The 15,959-nt window shown below is 39.7% G+C and overlaps 2 protein-coding genes and 1 long non-coding RNA gene across 5 annotated transcripts in view; 2 read left to right on the top strand and 1 right to left on the bottom strand.

Moving 5' to 3' along the window:
* LOC139530735 (NHS-like protein 3) overlaps positions 1-1,293 on the top strand; it is a 34,334-nt gene extending 33,041 nt beyond the window's left edge. For all 3 annotated transcript variants that reach the window (XM_071327396.1, XM_071327395.1, XM_071327394.1), the window contains exon 8: positions 72-1,293. The gene's annotated coding sequence lies outside the window, so the exon portion shown is untranslated. The remainder of the gene's footprint in view (positions 1-71) is intronic.
* Positions 1,294-3,961: 2,668 nt separating this feature from the next.
* LOC139584079 (uncharacterized) lies at positions 3,962-5,658 on the bottom strand. Its single transcript, XR_011676692.1, has 2 exons — positions 4,611-5,658; positions 3,962-4,463 (listed from the first exon to the last, which is right to left on the bottom strand). It is a non-coding gene; the product is annotated as an uncharacterized lncRNA (long non-coding RNA).
* Positions 5,659-13,481: 7,823 nt separating this feature from the next.
* On the top strand, positions 13,482-15,385 carry LOC139530734 (CD276 antigen-like). Its single transcript, XM_071327393.1, has 4 exons — positions 13,482-13,673; positions 13,824-14,171; positions 14,351-14,635; positions 14,802-15,385. The coding sequence occupies exons 1-4, from the start codon at positions 13,604-13,606 to the stop codon at positions 15,053-15,055; spliced, it is 957 nt and encodes a 318-aa protein (XP_071183494.1). The 5' UTR covers positions 13,482-13,603; the 3' UTR covers positions 15,056-15,385.
* The last annotated feature ends 574 nt before the right edge of the window (positions 15,386-15,959 follow it).

Here is a 15,959-nt window from a genome sequence, read left to right as displayed (position 1 = left end):
AATTTGTTACAGCTATTGTCCATTTGCCTGCTTGTTGATCTGATCTGACTGATCTTTCTCTCCTGTCAAAGGTGTTCCAGAGGCTCCAAGCGGGACAGCAGTGCCACCATTATCCTCCACATGAGCAACACTGCCACTAAGCAAGGATTAATCATTCACAAAGACATTGACTTTTATCTGTACATTGAGAAGACACCATATGTCAAGCACAATATGCAAGAGGGAGAGAGATGGATAAAAAAAAGAAGTGAGCGGATGACGCATACAGAACAGAGCCTTCTGAAGACAGGGCAACTGGACATAACTAAATGTAACCCTCTCACATAAGAGCTCTTTGAGTTTGAAATCCTTTGAGTGTATGTTAAAATGGTGTTGGTCTTTAATTTTTCTAATAATCTTGTTGTATTTTGGAGCATTTTTCTTTGGCAGAGGGACTTCTTACTGGTCTGATTTAATAATGGACAGTCAGTCAGTCACAGTGCATGCTGGTCTAGAGGTTGCCCTCTAGTGTCAACTATGGAATGTCACAGCTACTGCAGTTGGGTACGGCAAACACTTGTCTGGATTATATACCACAATGTTGGATTTTTGATATATTCATATCGTTATAAGATAATGCACTATTAGAATGTGTTGAGTTCTTATTTCATCCATGTTTGTTGTAATAAAATAATTTACCTAAATTATTTGTCCTGTAGACATCTTCCCATTTAGATTTTGTGGGAAATGTGATGTTATTTTATGTTTTCTATGTCAATATGTGGCAATCTTTCCTGATGTTATCATATTTCCTTATCTACTTAGCTACTAAAATGCTATCATCAGAGCTGGGTGATGCCACTAGTTCTAGAATGAGGATGAGAATCATATTCATGATGAGAATCCCAATTTTCATGGTCATGTTTTGTTTTTCTTTTGTTGGTATGAATGTACACAGACTTTTACAGGAATCTCACCCTGCGTGTAAATCAAATCACAGATTTCATCTGAAGCACAGTTTATGAACGTAACTGGTCATTTAAAAAGACTATTGGGGCAAATCTTTGTCTTGCTTTTAGTTATATCCTGCAAATGTTGATACATTTCCTTTCAACCAGATGGGAGCTACATTATACATTGCATTTATGTTACTAATTTGTACAGAAATTGGGATATTGCTCAACAATGAAACATCTGCTTTGAAAGTACATATTATTTAGTGATTTCAATGATTGTAGAAAAGTAATCTGACATGATTATGTATAGTTTCATTTATTTCAAGATAACAGAATAAATGAATTTCTTCACAATGAATTCATTCAGCCATTTCTTTATTTCTACCTTGTTTCTGAAACCTTTTGAGAAATCTTGCATCAATGTTTTGTGAGTCAATTAGGCTTCTCTAGATTCCGTTTATGCAACACACACACAAACACCCTGTTTCCAGGTTTCCACCTTTTGCGTCTTATCAGGATGTCTTGAAACCTCCAATGTTCACACACGTCTGGGTTTTCAGTATCCATCTTAGACATATCTGTATGTTGAATTACAGTCCAAACTAAGACTATATAAAATAGATTTTGACTGAATACAGTGAGCTCCAAAAGTATTGGAACAGTGACATTGTTTTGGCTCTGTACTCCAGCACTTTGGATTTGAAATGATACCATGACTATGTAAAGACTGTCAGCTTTAATTTGAGGGTATTTAAATCCATATCGGGTGAACCATTTAGGAATTACAGCACTTCTTGTAGATAGTCCCCCCATTTTAGGGGACCAAATGTGGATGCTACCATGATTACAGATAATCCTGAATGAATAATGAGTGAGAAAGTTGGAGGCATAAATATCATACCCCCCCAAAAATGCTAACCTCCCTTGGTCTTGGGGGTATGATATTTGTGCATCTAACTTTCTCAATCATCATTATTCACGATTCATTCAGGACTATCTGTAATTATGGTAGCATCCACATTAATGTAGAAGTCTTTAGAAACATTCTATTCTTATTTACAATAAAAGTGACACACTACATTATTTACCATTAATTTCTATTGGGCACAAAATTATCTGAAACGCAAACAAAAGAAACAGCAAATGCATCCAAGTTTGTAGAGTCACAAGCTTGACGTAATCATTGCGTGCTAGGAATATGGGACCAAATATTAAACTTGACTATTTTAATACACATAAAGTGCCTTCAGAAAGTATTCACACCCCTTGACTTTTTCAACATTTTGTTGTGTTATAGCCTCAATTTAAAATGGATTATTGGATTTTGTCACTGGGCTACACACAATACCCTATAATGTCAAGGTGGAATTATGTTTTTTGAAATGTTAAATTAATAAAAATGAAAAGCTGAAATGTCTTGAATCAATAAGTATTCAATGCCTTTGTTATGGCAAGCCTAAATAAGTTCAGGAGTGAAAATGTGCTTACAAAGTCACATAGTAGGTTTCATGGACTCTGTGTGATATAGTGTTTGTCATGTTTTTTTTATGACTACTTCATCTCTGTAACCCACACATACAATTATCTGTAAGATCCCTCAGTCGAGCAGTGAACTTCAAACACAGATTCAACTACAAAGACAAAGGTTTTCCAATGTCTCACAAAGAAGGGCAGCTATTGGTAAACATTTTAAAAAGCAGACATTGAATATCCCTTTGAGCATGGTGAAGTTAGTAATAAGACTTTGGATAGTGTATCAATACACCCAGTCATTATAAAGATACAGATGTCCTTCTGAACTCAGTTGCTGGAGAGGAAGGAAACCACTCAGGGATTTCCCCATGAGGCCAATGGTGACTTTAAAACAGTTACAGAGTTGAATGGCTGTGATAGGAGAAAACTGAGGATGGATCAACAACATTGTAGTTACTCCACAATACTAGCTTAATTGACAGAGTGAAAATAAGGACGCCTGTACAAAATACAAATATTCAAAAACATGCATCCTTTTTGCTACAAGGTACTAAAGTAATACTACAAAAAATGTGGAAAAGCAATTCACTTTTTGTCCTGAATACAAAGTGTTATGTTTGGGACAAATCCAATACAACAAATTACTGAGTACCACTCTTAATATTTTCAAGCATAGGGTTGGCTGCATCATGTTATGGGTTATGGGTGCTTGTAATCTCTTAAGGACTGGAGAGTTTTTCAGGATAAAAAAGAAACGGAATGGAGCTAAGCACAGGGAAAATCCTAGAGGAAAACCTGGTTCAGTCTGCTTTCCACCAGACACTGGGAGATATTCACATTTCAGCTGGACAATAACCTAAAACACAAGGTCAAATCTACACGGGAGTTGCTTACCAAGAAGACAGTGAATGTTCCTGAGTGGCCGAGTTACAGTGTTGACTTAAATCTACCCGAAAATATATGGCAAGACTTGAAGTACAGAGCCAAAACAACAACAAGAATGTGTATAGCCGAATCCACTAATTTGAAGAGGTGTCCACATACTTTTGTATAAATAGTGTATCATCACGTGGCTCCAAGTTTACTTCGATATAATGGTAATTATATCAACATCTGTGCATAAAGGAGTTTCCACTGACATTTCTCGCATAATTAATTTTACTCGCAAAAAAAGATTCCACTATGTGGAACAACCAAATTGTCTGTCGGCATTTATAAAATTGTACCGGTATATCCTGTTTCCATCAGCCCGGTCATTACTTTTTTAATGCTTCGTCTGCAAGAAATGGTTGGATGGAAACTTGGTTACTGTCCCAATGCTTTTGGAGATCACTGTATGTATACAATGTATATTTTAGTATTGATATTATTTTGAGTTTATATAATACATTATTTATATTGGAATTTCAAATGTTTTTGTCACCTGGGTAATGGGTCAAACAATTGGCTTGACCAATACTTGGGGGTGCTAAGAAAATAGTTGATTTTCATGACTTCAGAGTTATAAGGAAGTTCTCGTTTTTTCAATAAAAGCAGATATGGCACACAGCACATTCGATATAAATGTAGTTTTTAATTGAATTTGGCCAAAGAATATTCAACAAAATAGCTATAAGCATAATACAAGTGACCACAAGGCAATGACAAAAACGTCTTTCACGTGCAAAGGTGAAAGACTTCAGCTCATCCTCATTCTCAAGTCTTTTAGCAATAACAACACAATACATCCAAAATGCGACAACAACAAGAAGTGCATTTATTCCATATGCATAATCAGACAACTGTGCATTGGTAATAATGTTTCGGATGAAATGGCTATCATAACGTCCAAAATGAAATTAATAATATCCAAAGCGCAGCCACAACGAGAAGTGCAGTGCATTTAGCCTACGCCTATTAACTGTGCACACACTTGTAAAACTAACTGGCTATCACAATCTTAGTGATTATATTTCTATTGCAAAAATACATGTAGGCCGACAATACGCATGCGTCTTCTTGTTCCATCCAGATCAGCGCAATTTAATCATGTTCCCGCCACCGGACAGGCGCGCTCTGTCAATAAATAAAAGGCCTTTCAGTTGCAAATTTAGAATAATAGATGAGGCTACGACAGGCGCACAATATACAAAATTACCCAACTTAATACCACATAATAATTTATCCTATGGCATATTTATAATAAATGAATCAGTTACTCACCAAGTGTTGTTTTATAGAAGGACGATGCGTCTGTTGTTGTGGTTCAGTGCAAATGAGCCTATAATTTTCTGGACATCCAGGGCCTTGGTTCTTTCTGCATGTATGGACAGGAAGGCAAGGTTGCTGAGTGGAGGGTTTGCCATTCTGTTTCTCAGGTAGGTTTTTACACGCCGCATGCAGGAAAAACTGCGCTCACATGACGCGGAGGTTACTGGCAGTGTGACAGATACGTGTGACAATAAAATCCCCCGCTGGCTTCACGTTTCTGACACAGTCCACCAAAACAAGATTGAGACGGTGTGCGTGGCAATGAATGTAGATTGCCTGAGGGACCTCTTCTCTGAATTTCTCCTGGGCCCCGTTGTGAACGCCGGACATGACGGCGCAGTGTGATCAATGTTACATTTACTAAGAGTCTCTTTGATCGTAGCGAAAAGCGACTCGGGATCTAAAGAAATTCCTGAGGTCCTTACTCTCATCTACCATCAATGCAAATAGCTTAGCATCTTGTATTTCACCACTTATCTGATCCCTAATCTTATTTGCCATAATGTCTAGTATTTCATTCTGTATATCATGATGCGTGTATTTAGCATTTCTAGGATTATCTGATATTTTCCGTGCAACCGTTTTGTCGAATTTGCCTATGACCTGTAAAAGGTCAAGGAAGTTTCCCTGGTTGACAGCCATGTCGTTTTCTATGTCTCCTCTCTGTGAAAGTCCCTGGTATGCAGTGTAACGCAATGACTCCACAACTGCTCTCATATACTCTCTGTTGTCTCGGACTATTTTCGAATGTTCATCACTTAGAGCATTGCATATTGTTGAGCCAGACACTTTCTGAATAGTCCACTCATTCCACGCTGTCATTGCATATTTATGCTCCACACTAGCATTGTGTGGCTTGAACGAACTTGTCGCCTTCTTCCAGTTCTGGTTGCCATCGTGGGCAAATGTCGCTTTCTCTCCACCATGGTTTCCTGGACGTTGAAAGTGGCGGCATGCAAAGCAGAAAGCATGCTCCTTTGAAATATAATATTTCAGCCATTTGTAATCCTCATACATCTATGATTGAAGTAGCGATCCTGCTGTCTAACTTTTGTGGCTGGAAAACGCCGAAGAAGAGGGCGCATTGGTTCTTCAACAGGTGACTGGCTTAAATCGAAGGGGGCGGTGGCTGTGCTAACAGTGCAGCTAACGGTGGCTGACGAACTGCTCTGGTGCTCACCCCTCACGTCGTGGCTCACGAGTTTCTCTCTCCGACTCCTTTTTCTTATCTCCCTCTTCTTCTTTGGCCCCCTCGGAGACAGGATCTGGATTTTCAATTTCTACCCGAACTCTTCTCTTGATCAGAAAACAGCCCATTGTAACGGGGCGAGATGGGCGACTAACAAGCTAGAAGTTAGTTCATATAACGTAGCCTAACGTGCGCGAGCACACACACCAGACCTAGGTGATTATTGAGTTGCGGCTGTCAGTGAAAAGCATCTGAAATATGTGTGAAGATAATGTGTCTCGAGTCTAATTTAAAATGTTGAGACAAGAAGATGTGAGGCGAAAGATAGTTTATAGGCGCATCTCTCTCCAGAATGCATGCGCTCAGCTCTCCAGAATCCACTAAACTTTCTCCCGACAATTATTGCGCATTGTTATTTAATTTAACTAGACAAGTAAGTTAAGAACAAATTCTTATTTACAATGACGGTCTACCCCGGCCAAACGCTCCCCTAACGACGCTGGGAAAATTGTGCGACGCCCTATGGGACTCCTGATCGCGGCTGGTTGTGATACAGCCCGGGACCAAACCTGGGTCTATATTGACACCTGTAGCACTGCGAAACAGTGCCTTAGACCGCTGCGCCACTCGGCCCCCTGAATTAATTGTTTCATGTGAATTGTTTGCTCTTTGATTGTTTCATTTGTATCAATTCCCCATTAAGTCACCAGTAGTAAATGTATTTTAACCATTAATTAGTTTTGGTTTATTTCATAACCATAATTTACAAGTTGTAAATGTTTCATTTATTTTGTTTGGAGTGTGTGCAATGAGCATGGGTTTGGTTTCTCTGTCTTGTTAATGTTGATGGAGCGCGCACACCTGAGTACACAGAAAGAAGTAGCCGACTTGGCCTGCTGCGCGCAAATCTAGGAACATTTGATTTATTATGGTCTTAGTCACCACGTCCACAACTAATACGCTGAACTTCTCAGTAATTTTTTCTTCACCTCACACATTGTCAACGAAGTCCGTTTTTTAAAATTACATCCATTGGTAATGATAGCCTAATAGTTGCTCACAGTAGGCCTCTTTAAAAAATATTTCCAACAATCTCACCTTGATAATCACCAAGCCTCGGTGTGAAAGAGCAAAATATAATCATCTGATTATCCCATATATACAGTGAAAGGTCATAAAATACATTTCTTTCCCTTGCGCAAAAACAGCTGTCTGTCCGGAGCTCACTGGCGCATGAAACTGTTGTCCCGGAATAGGCTAGTTGATACAATGTTGCAATTTTGCTAGCGATAACTCAAGTCAAGACAGATCAAAAGGGAGGAAGACAGGCTGAGTAGAGAGATGAATGTGATTGAAATAACCAGAATTTTAATCAGTATATTTCCTACTGTGTTTTGATTTGTCGGCTTCATGTAGGCTATTTTTACTTATTTGACAATACATGTTTTAGGCCAACAGCTGCATTGACCATCTCTGAGTTCCATGCGCTCATTTAGGCCGTTTAGCCAATGATCACAGTGTATCAATGTGTCCGTATGACAGAGGCTAGTGCTTTCACATTAGTTAAATTTTACTTCGATATTTGTGTCATTTGTAGTAAAATGTTTATGATTAACCACGTGAAACCATTGTCACATGGTTAATCATAAACATTTTACTACAAATGATACAAATAAAACTAAAACGTTATTATTGAAATGGAACTGTTCCACATATGAAAATCAAAACTGACACACATTGAGGCAAATTCAACACAATACATTACTGGTGTTAAAGAAATTAAGAGAGTTGCATTCACTTTTTAAATTGACTCTCTGAGGTCATTAAAGATCCCATGGCACTTATCGTAAGAGTAGGGGTGTTAACCCCGGTGTCCTGGCTAAATTCCCAATCTGGCCCTCAACCATCACGGTCACCTAATAATCCCCAGTGTACAATTGGCTCATTCATCCCCCTCCTCTCCCCTGTAACTATTCCCCAGGTCGTTGCTGCAAATGAGAACGTGTTCTCAGTCAACTTACCTGGTAAAATAACGGTAAAATAAAAAAAAATACAATTTTGTTTTCCGGTCCAACTCATCCCAAACCATCTCAATTGGGTTGAGGTCAGGTGATTATGAAGGCCAGGTCATCTGATGCAGCATTCCATCACTCTCCTTCTTGGTCAAATAGCCCCTACACAGGAGGTGTGTTTTGGGTCATTGTCCTGTTGAAAAACAAATGATAGTCCCACTAAGCGCAAAGCAGATGGGATGGCGTATCGCTGCAGAATGCTGTGGTAGCCATGCTGGTTAAGTGTGCCTTGAATTCTAAATAAATCACAGACACTGTCACCAGCAAAGCACCATCACACCTCCTCCTCCATGCTTCACGGTGGGAACCACACATGCAGAGAGCATTCGTTCACCTACTCTGCGTCTCACGAAGACACAGCGGTTGGAACCAAAAATCTCACATTTGCACAGATTTCCAGCGGCCTAATGTCCATTGCTTGTGTTTCTTGGCCCAAGCCAGTCTCTTCTTATTATTGGTGTACTTTAGTAGTGGATTGTTTGCAGCAATTCGACCATGAAGGCCTGATTCACACAGTCTCCTCTGAACAGTTGATGTTGATATGTGTCTGTTACTTGAACTCTGTGAAGCATTTATTTGGGCTGCTTATTCTGAGGCTGGTAACTCTAATGAACTTATTCTCTGCAGCAGAGGTAACTCTGGGTCTTCCTTTCGTGTGGCGGTCCTCATGAGAGCCAGTTTCATCATAGCTCTTTGTTTTTTGCGACGGCACTTGAAGAAACTTTCAAAGTTCTTGAAATGTTCCTGATTGACTGACCTTCATGTCTTAAAGTAATGATGGACTGTCATTTCTCTTTGCTTATTTGAGCTGTTCTTTCCATAATATGAACTTGGTCTTTTACCAAATAGGGCTATCTTCTGTATACCACCCCTACCTTGTCACAACACAACTGATTGGCTCAAATGCATTAAGAAGGAAAGAAATTCCGCAAATTAACTTTTAACAAGGCACACCTGTTAATTTAATTGCATTCCAGGTGACTACCTCATGAAACTGGTTTAGAGAATGGCAAGTGTGTGCAAAGCTGTCATCAAGGCAAAGGGTGGCTTGTCGGAAGAATCTCAAATATAAAATATATATTTTGATTTGTTTAACACTTTTTTGGTTACTACATGACTCCATATGTGTCATTTCATAGTTTTGATGTCTTCACTATTATTCGACAATGTAGAAAATAGTGAAAATAAAGAAAAACCCTTGAATGAGTAGGTGTGTCCAAACTTTTGACTGGTACTGTATATATACAGTGCATTCGGAAAGTATTCAGACCCCTTGACTTTTTTCTCATTTTGTTACGTTATGGCCTTATTCTAAAATTGATTTAATAGTTTCCCCCCCCTCATCAATCTACACACAATACCCCACAATGACAAAGCAAAAGCAGGTTTTTAGTAGACATTTTTGCAAATGTATTAAAAATAAAAGACTGAAATATCACATTTACATAAGTATTCAGACCCTTTACTCAGGACTATGTTAAAGCACCTTTGGCAGCGATTAGAGCCTCTAGTCTTCATGGGTATGATGCTACAAGTTTGGAACGCCTATATTTGGGGAGTTTCTCCCATTCTTCTCTGCAGATCCTCTCAAGCTCTGTCAGGTTGGATGGCGAGCGTAGCTGCACAGCTAGTTTCAGGTCTCTCCAGAGATGTTCGAACGGGTTCAATTCCGGGCTCTGGCTGGGCCACTCAAGGAGGTTTGGTGGTTCCAAACTTCTTCCATTTAAGAATGATGGAGGCCACTGTGTTCTTGGGGAACTTTAATGCTGCAGAAATTGTTTGGTACCCTTTCCCAGATCTGTGCCTTGACAATCCGGTCACACACCTTTCTATATGTGGGGTGGCAGATAGCCTAGTGGTTAGAGCATTGGGCCAGTAACCAAAAGGTTGCTGGATTGAATCCCTGGGATGACAAGGTAAAAATCTGTCGTTATGCCCATGAACAAGGCAGTTAACCCACCTGGAAGGCCGTCATTGTAAATAAGAATGTGTTTTTAACTATCTTGCCTAGTTAAATAAAAGTATAAATTATTCTTTTTAAATATAAGGTCCCACAGTTGACAGTGCATGTTTGGGCAAAAACCAAGCCACGAGGTCGAAGGAATTGTCCGTAGAGCTCCGAGACAGGATTGTGTTCGATGCACAGATTTGGGAAAGGGTACCAAAAAAATGTGTGCAGCATTGAAGGTCCCCAAGAACACAGTGGCCTCCATCATACTTAAAAGGAAGAAGTTTAGAACCACCAAGACTCTTCCTAGAGCTGTCCGCCCAGCCAAACTGAGCAATCGGGGGAGAAGGGCCTTGGTCAGGGAGGTGACCAAGAACCCAATGGTCACTCTGACAGAGCTCCAGAGTTCCTCTGTGGATATGGCAGAACCTTCCAGAAGGACAACCATCTTTGCATCACTTTCCGTATGCACTGTAAATGTAAAATAAATAGTAATTTATTCGTATAACAAATCCCTAATTTTGTGGATTAGTTGCATCTCAGATTAGCTCTGTCTCTTGTAAGTAGGCCTAGAAGTTTGTTGAAACTGCTATAATATTGTAGTTGCACTGACCATAAGGATTGCTGTGATGGCTGCTGGACCTGCTGATGTCCTCTTACCACGGAGGAAACATATTTTGGACCATCACAAAAAAATATCGCCTTTCAAACAAAAAACATTTACTGCACTTCATAAAGCAGAAAAAGGGAACACATTTATGAATTGATTAATTCATGGATTTATTGGCTTTATATAATTTTACACTGTCTGCAATATTTTTCCTACAGTATGAGTAACTGCTGTATTATTTTATTGTTTGTTTCAAACAAAACAATGAAGAATAGAGGATGGTGATTGGCTTGACAACGAAACCAATGGCATTGGGAAGAGAACAAACAGATCTGGAACCAGGCTAGCTAGTCTGTTCACATTCTTATCTAAATGTGTTGCCATGGGTGCACATTTTATCCAGTTGTATCTGATTACTGATGGTGGGAAGTTGTTTGCTAAGGAGTGGACTCAACTCATTCACTGTTAACTGTAATTTTTAGATAAAAAAAGAGCGAAAAAATCCCATGGAATCGACGGTAAATGTTATTTTACTGAGCAAGGGGTCTTTTTGAAAGCTGAAAGGGTCCTACAGTATCAACCAAAAACTCCTGCTTCAAGGTTTTACCCAGAATTGTAATATATTTTCAGCATGTCTTGGTTCACATGATTTTGTCATGTGCTGGTGTCACAGGTGATAATACAGTTATGTTTTTTTTTAAACAAAGTTGTATGTGTTCTGAGTCCATCTTTGACACATCTATGTGTTGACTCAACATAACTAAAGCATAATATGAAATTGAGTTTGACAATGGTATATGTCAGTATGCTTAATGTCAAACATGTTTTGTCAGTCCAAGCTGTCATTTGTCCACTTGCTCTTAGTTGGATGTAAATTCATATACAGTTGAAGTCAGAAGTTTACATACAACTTAGCCAAATACATTTAAACTCAGTTTTTCAAAGTTCCTGACATTTAATCCTAGTAAAAATTCCCTGTCTTAGGTCAGTTAGGATCACCACTATATTTTCAGAATGTGAAATGTCATAATAATTGTAGAGAGAATGATTTATTTCAGCTTTTATTTATTCCATGACATTCCCAGTGGTCAGAAGTTTACATACACTCAATTAGTATTTGGTAGCATTGCTTTTAAATTGTTTTAACTTGGATCAAATGTTTCGTGTAGCCTTCCACAAGCTTCCCACAATAAGTTGGGTGAATTTTGGCCCATTCCTCCTGACAGAGCTGGTGTAACTGAGTCATGTTTGTAGGCCTCCTTGCTCGCACACGCTTTTTCAGTTCTAACCACAAATTTTCTATAGGATTGATGTCAGGGCTTTGTGATGGTCACTCCAATTCCTTGACTTTGTTGTCCTTAAGCCATTTTGCCACAACTTTGGAAGTATGCTTGGGGTCATTGTCCATTTGGAAGACCCATTTGCGACCAAGCTTTAACTTCCTGACTGATGTCTTGAGATGTTGCTTCAATATATCCACATAATTTTCCTGCCTCATGATGCCATCTATTTTGTGAAGTGCACCATACCCTCCTGTAGCAAAGCACCCCCACAACATGATGCTGCCACCCCCGTGCTTCACGGTTGGGATGGTGTTCTTCGGCTTGCAAGCCTCCCCCTTTTTCCTTCAAACATAACGATGGTCATTATGGCCAAACAGTTCTTTTTTCGTTTCATCAGACCAGAGGACATTTCTCCAAAAAGTAGGATCTTTGTCCACATGTGCAGTTTCAAACCGTAGTCTGGATTTTTTATGGCGGTTTTGGAGCAGTGGCTTCTTCCTTGCTGAGCGGCCTTTCAGGCTATGTCGATATAGGACTTGCTTTACTGTGGATATAGATACTTTTGTACCTGTTTCCTCCAGCATCTTCACAAGGTCCTTTGCTGTTGTTCTGGGATTGATTTGCACCTTTTGCACCAAAGTACGTTCATCTCTAGGAGACAGAACGCGTCTCCTTCCTGAGTGGTATGATGGCTGCGTGGTCCCATGGTGTTTATACTTGCGTACTATTGTTTGTACAGATGAACGTGGTACCTTCAGGCGTTTGGAAATTGCTCCCAAGGATGAAACAGACTTGTGGAGGTCTACAATTATTTTTCTGAGGTCTTGGCTGATTTCTTTTGATTTTCCCATGATGTCAAGCAAAGAGGCACTGAGTTTGAAGGTAAGCCCTGAAATACATCCACAAGTACACCTCCAATTGACTCAAATAATGTCAATTAGCCTATCAGAAGCGTCAAAAGCCATGACATAATTTTCTGGAATTTTCCAAGCTGTTTAAAGGCACAGTCAATTTAGTGTATGTAAACTTCTGACCCACTGGATTTGTGATACAGTGAATTATAAGTAAAATAATCTGTCTGTAATCAATTGCTGGAAAAATTACTTGTGTCATGCACAAAGTAGATGTCCTAACCGACTTGCCAAAACTACAGTTTGTTAAGTAGAAATTTGTGGAGTGGTTGAAAAATGAGTTTTAATGACGCCAACCTAAATGTATGTAAACTTCCGACTTCAACTGTAGCCTATATGCTGTTCATATTGCATTTGTCTCCTGGGTATTTAGTGGTACAAAGCTCATCTATGTTGAGTTGCAAGGCCAAATGTTTATTTGTCATGGTTACTAAGCTGCCAACAAAACTGGGAGGGTGTGTGTGTCTAGTTCAAGGGAAAGAAACCTGTTCCGACATGAATAGTGGTTGAAAAATGAGTTTTAATGACGCCAACCTAAGTGAATGTAAACTTCCGACTTCAACTGTATGTTGAAGTATGCACAACAGAGAATTCTTAAATGTTTTTACAATAATGGATGCGTCTCTGTTGGGGCTATAAACTAAATTGTTTTTTATGATCAAAATATAATGGGGTTGGATCTTGATTTACAGCAAAAACTGAGAAGAGAAGTCATACAGGAAACACTACCTTTTAAGGAATGGAATGGAGCGTCATGGAACCTGTTAGAGGGTGCAGTCAAGGTGTGAGAAAAAGAAGAAAAGTACAGTAGATGGCGTAGATCTGTAGTTCATTCATTCTTCAAGACACTTTGTAAGACACCAGTGTCTGGACTGCTGCCGATTCATTGAAGGACTTGAATTTGATACTGGTTAAATACAGTGAACCCTGTCATGAGCTGGAAATCCTGGGTCGCTCAAAGATGTTTTATTTCTCTCCTCATCATCAAGGCATCCTATTCTGGTAAGACACTTCCATGGTACACCTTCTTTTACGGTCAATGGTGACTAACTACTTGAATGTAATGAGTAATGTATCTAATAGAAAGGGTCACTGTAATCATGCCATCTCTTAGATGGGGTAGTAAGATTGTCTGTGTCCCTCTGTTTATAGTTGAATTTGAGATCAGTGTTCCTCGTGAGCCTCAACTTGCCATCGTGGGGCAGTATGTGGTCCTAGACTGCAGCTTCCCTGTGGGAAAGGCCTGGGACCTGGACAACAGTGTGATTACATGGCAGAGAGGCCTGGAGGTGATACACAGTTTCTACCACGGACAGGACCAACTGAACAGACAGAGCAGTCACTATACCAACAGAACCAGCCTGTACCACTCTGAGATGGAGAGGGGTAATGCCTCTCTCAGGCTGGACCGTACCAACCTAGGGGACAAAGGAGACTATACCTGTTCCGTGAGCACACAGCTGGGCAGTGAGACGAAAACCTTTGCCCTGAAATTAGCAGGTGTGATATCATATTAAACATGGGTTTCTGCTTTGTGGACTGAGAATTTACTGATGTACTAGAAAATTTGTAATTTGACACACTAATTAGGGTTCCTTGTGATGTACTGTATAATGCTTACTGAGATACTTGTATATTCTTTCATGCCATTAAACTGTGTCCATTGCCTCTTATTTCAGCATACTACCCTGAGCCACACCTGAAGTTCACAGCATCTCCAAGAGATGTGGAGCTACTCTTGACCTCACAGGGAGGGTACCCGCGACCCTCAGTGCATTGGCTGGATGACAGCGGTGATGATGTCACCAATAACACAGTCACAAACATCTCAGAGGACACACAGGGACTATACACTGTGTCCAGTACACTAAATCTACAGGGACAAGTCAACGAGACCATCACCTTCGTCTTAAAGAACAAGGACCTGGGACAGGAGATCAGGAGAGAGATCACACTTCACTCAGGTACATAGACAATATCCTGGATTTGAAAAACACTTGACATTGCCTCTTTACTGAACGAGAGAGAGAGGAGAGAGAGCGCGAGCGAGCGAGCGAGCAAGAGAGAAAAATAGAGTTCAGTTGTTTAGACATACAGTATAATCACAATGTCCTAAATTTCTCTTCACAGCAAATGAGAGGTCGTCAGTGGAAAAAGGCAGAATTTCTGGAGACAACAAGAAGAGATGGACAATTCTTGTTCCTATAGTGACATTTGTACTGCTGTTGTTTGTACTATTAATGCCAGCACTGAGAAAAACATGCCATGGCCATCACAGAAACCATCACCTGTCTACCAAACACCATCAGGCTCATCAGTCATTACGAATGCCTTTTAATGTACTTTATAACGGAGAAAAAGACAAGACATGTAGGAATATATAATGAATGGATCTATGGCGTCAATATGATTCTTGCCAGTGTTTGCAATACAGCCCGTAGTATCTTTCCAAGGAGTTACTGCCATAGTACTTTATAGTTTACCATGTAAATGTGGGTGCTACATAGTTTCTTTTCAAACACAGACATGTTTGCTAATTTATTTATTCAGAGAAAGAGACAAAAAGCTGAATAATACATATTTATTTAAATGTATGGATTAAGTGCATCACAACCTTTACTGCGTCTCAGTAAAGGTTGTTAAAGACGCAGTAAAGGTTGTTAAAACTGAATTCTTATAGTGAATAGATGTACAATATATCCAGTTAAAAGGTACAGTGTTTGTATTTTACTTAACCTTTATTTAACTAAGCAAGTCAGTTAAGAACAAATTATTCTTTACAATGACGGCCTACCTTGGCCAAACCCTAACCCAGACGACGCTGGGCCAATTGTGCCCTATGGGACTCCCAATCACAGCCAGTTGTGATACAGCCTGGAATTGAACCAGGGTCTGTAGTGACGCCTCTAGCACTGAGATGCAGTGCCTTAGACCGCTTCGCCACTCGGAAGCCCCTGTATGACTCACTCACATTTCAGACCAACCGTCTCTTCATGTCATGTTAATGGAATGTGACAACGGTTATGCATAGCCTACTGTACCTGTATAGTACACACATAGTCATTTTATTATGGCACTTATGAAGCACTTAGTGGGGATATTGTGGAGACCACTTATCTACACGTGGTTTGTTATCCCATCATAAGTGTTGTGGTTGAAACAATGTTGCACTTTAACACACATTAAGCTAGTCATAGGATGTACAAGCAAATATTGAGGCCAATTGTCTGACTGGGAAAATAATGGTATCTATTGATGACTGTAGAGGCAGTTAGTTACCTTATCAAC

Source organism: Salvelinus alpinus, chromosome 9, assembly GCF_045679555.1.
Source record: "Salvelinus alpinus chromosome 9, SLU_Salpinus.1, whole genome shotgun sequence".
Lineage (NCBI taxonomy): Eukaryota > Metazoa > Chordata > Actinopteri > Salmoniformes > Salmonidae > Salvelinus > Salvelinus alpinus.
This window is presented reverse-complemented; position numbering and strand designations above follow the sequence as displayed.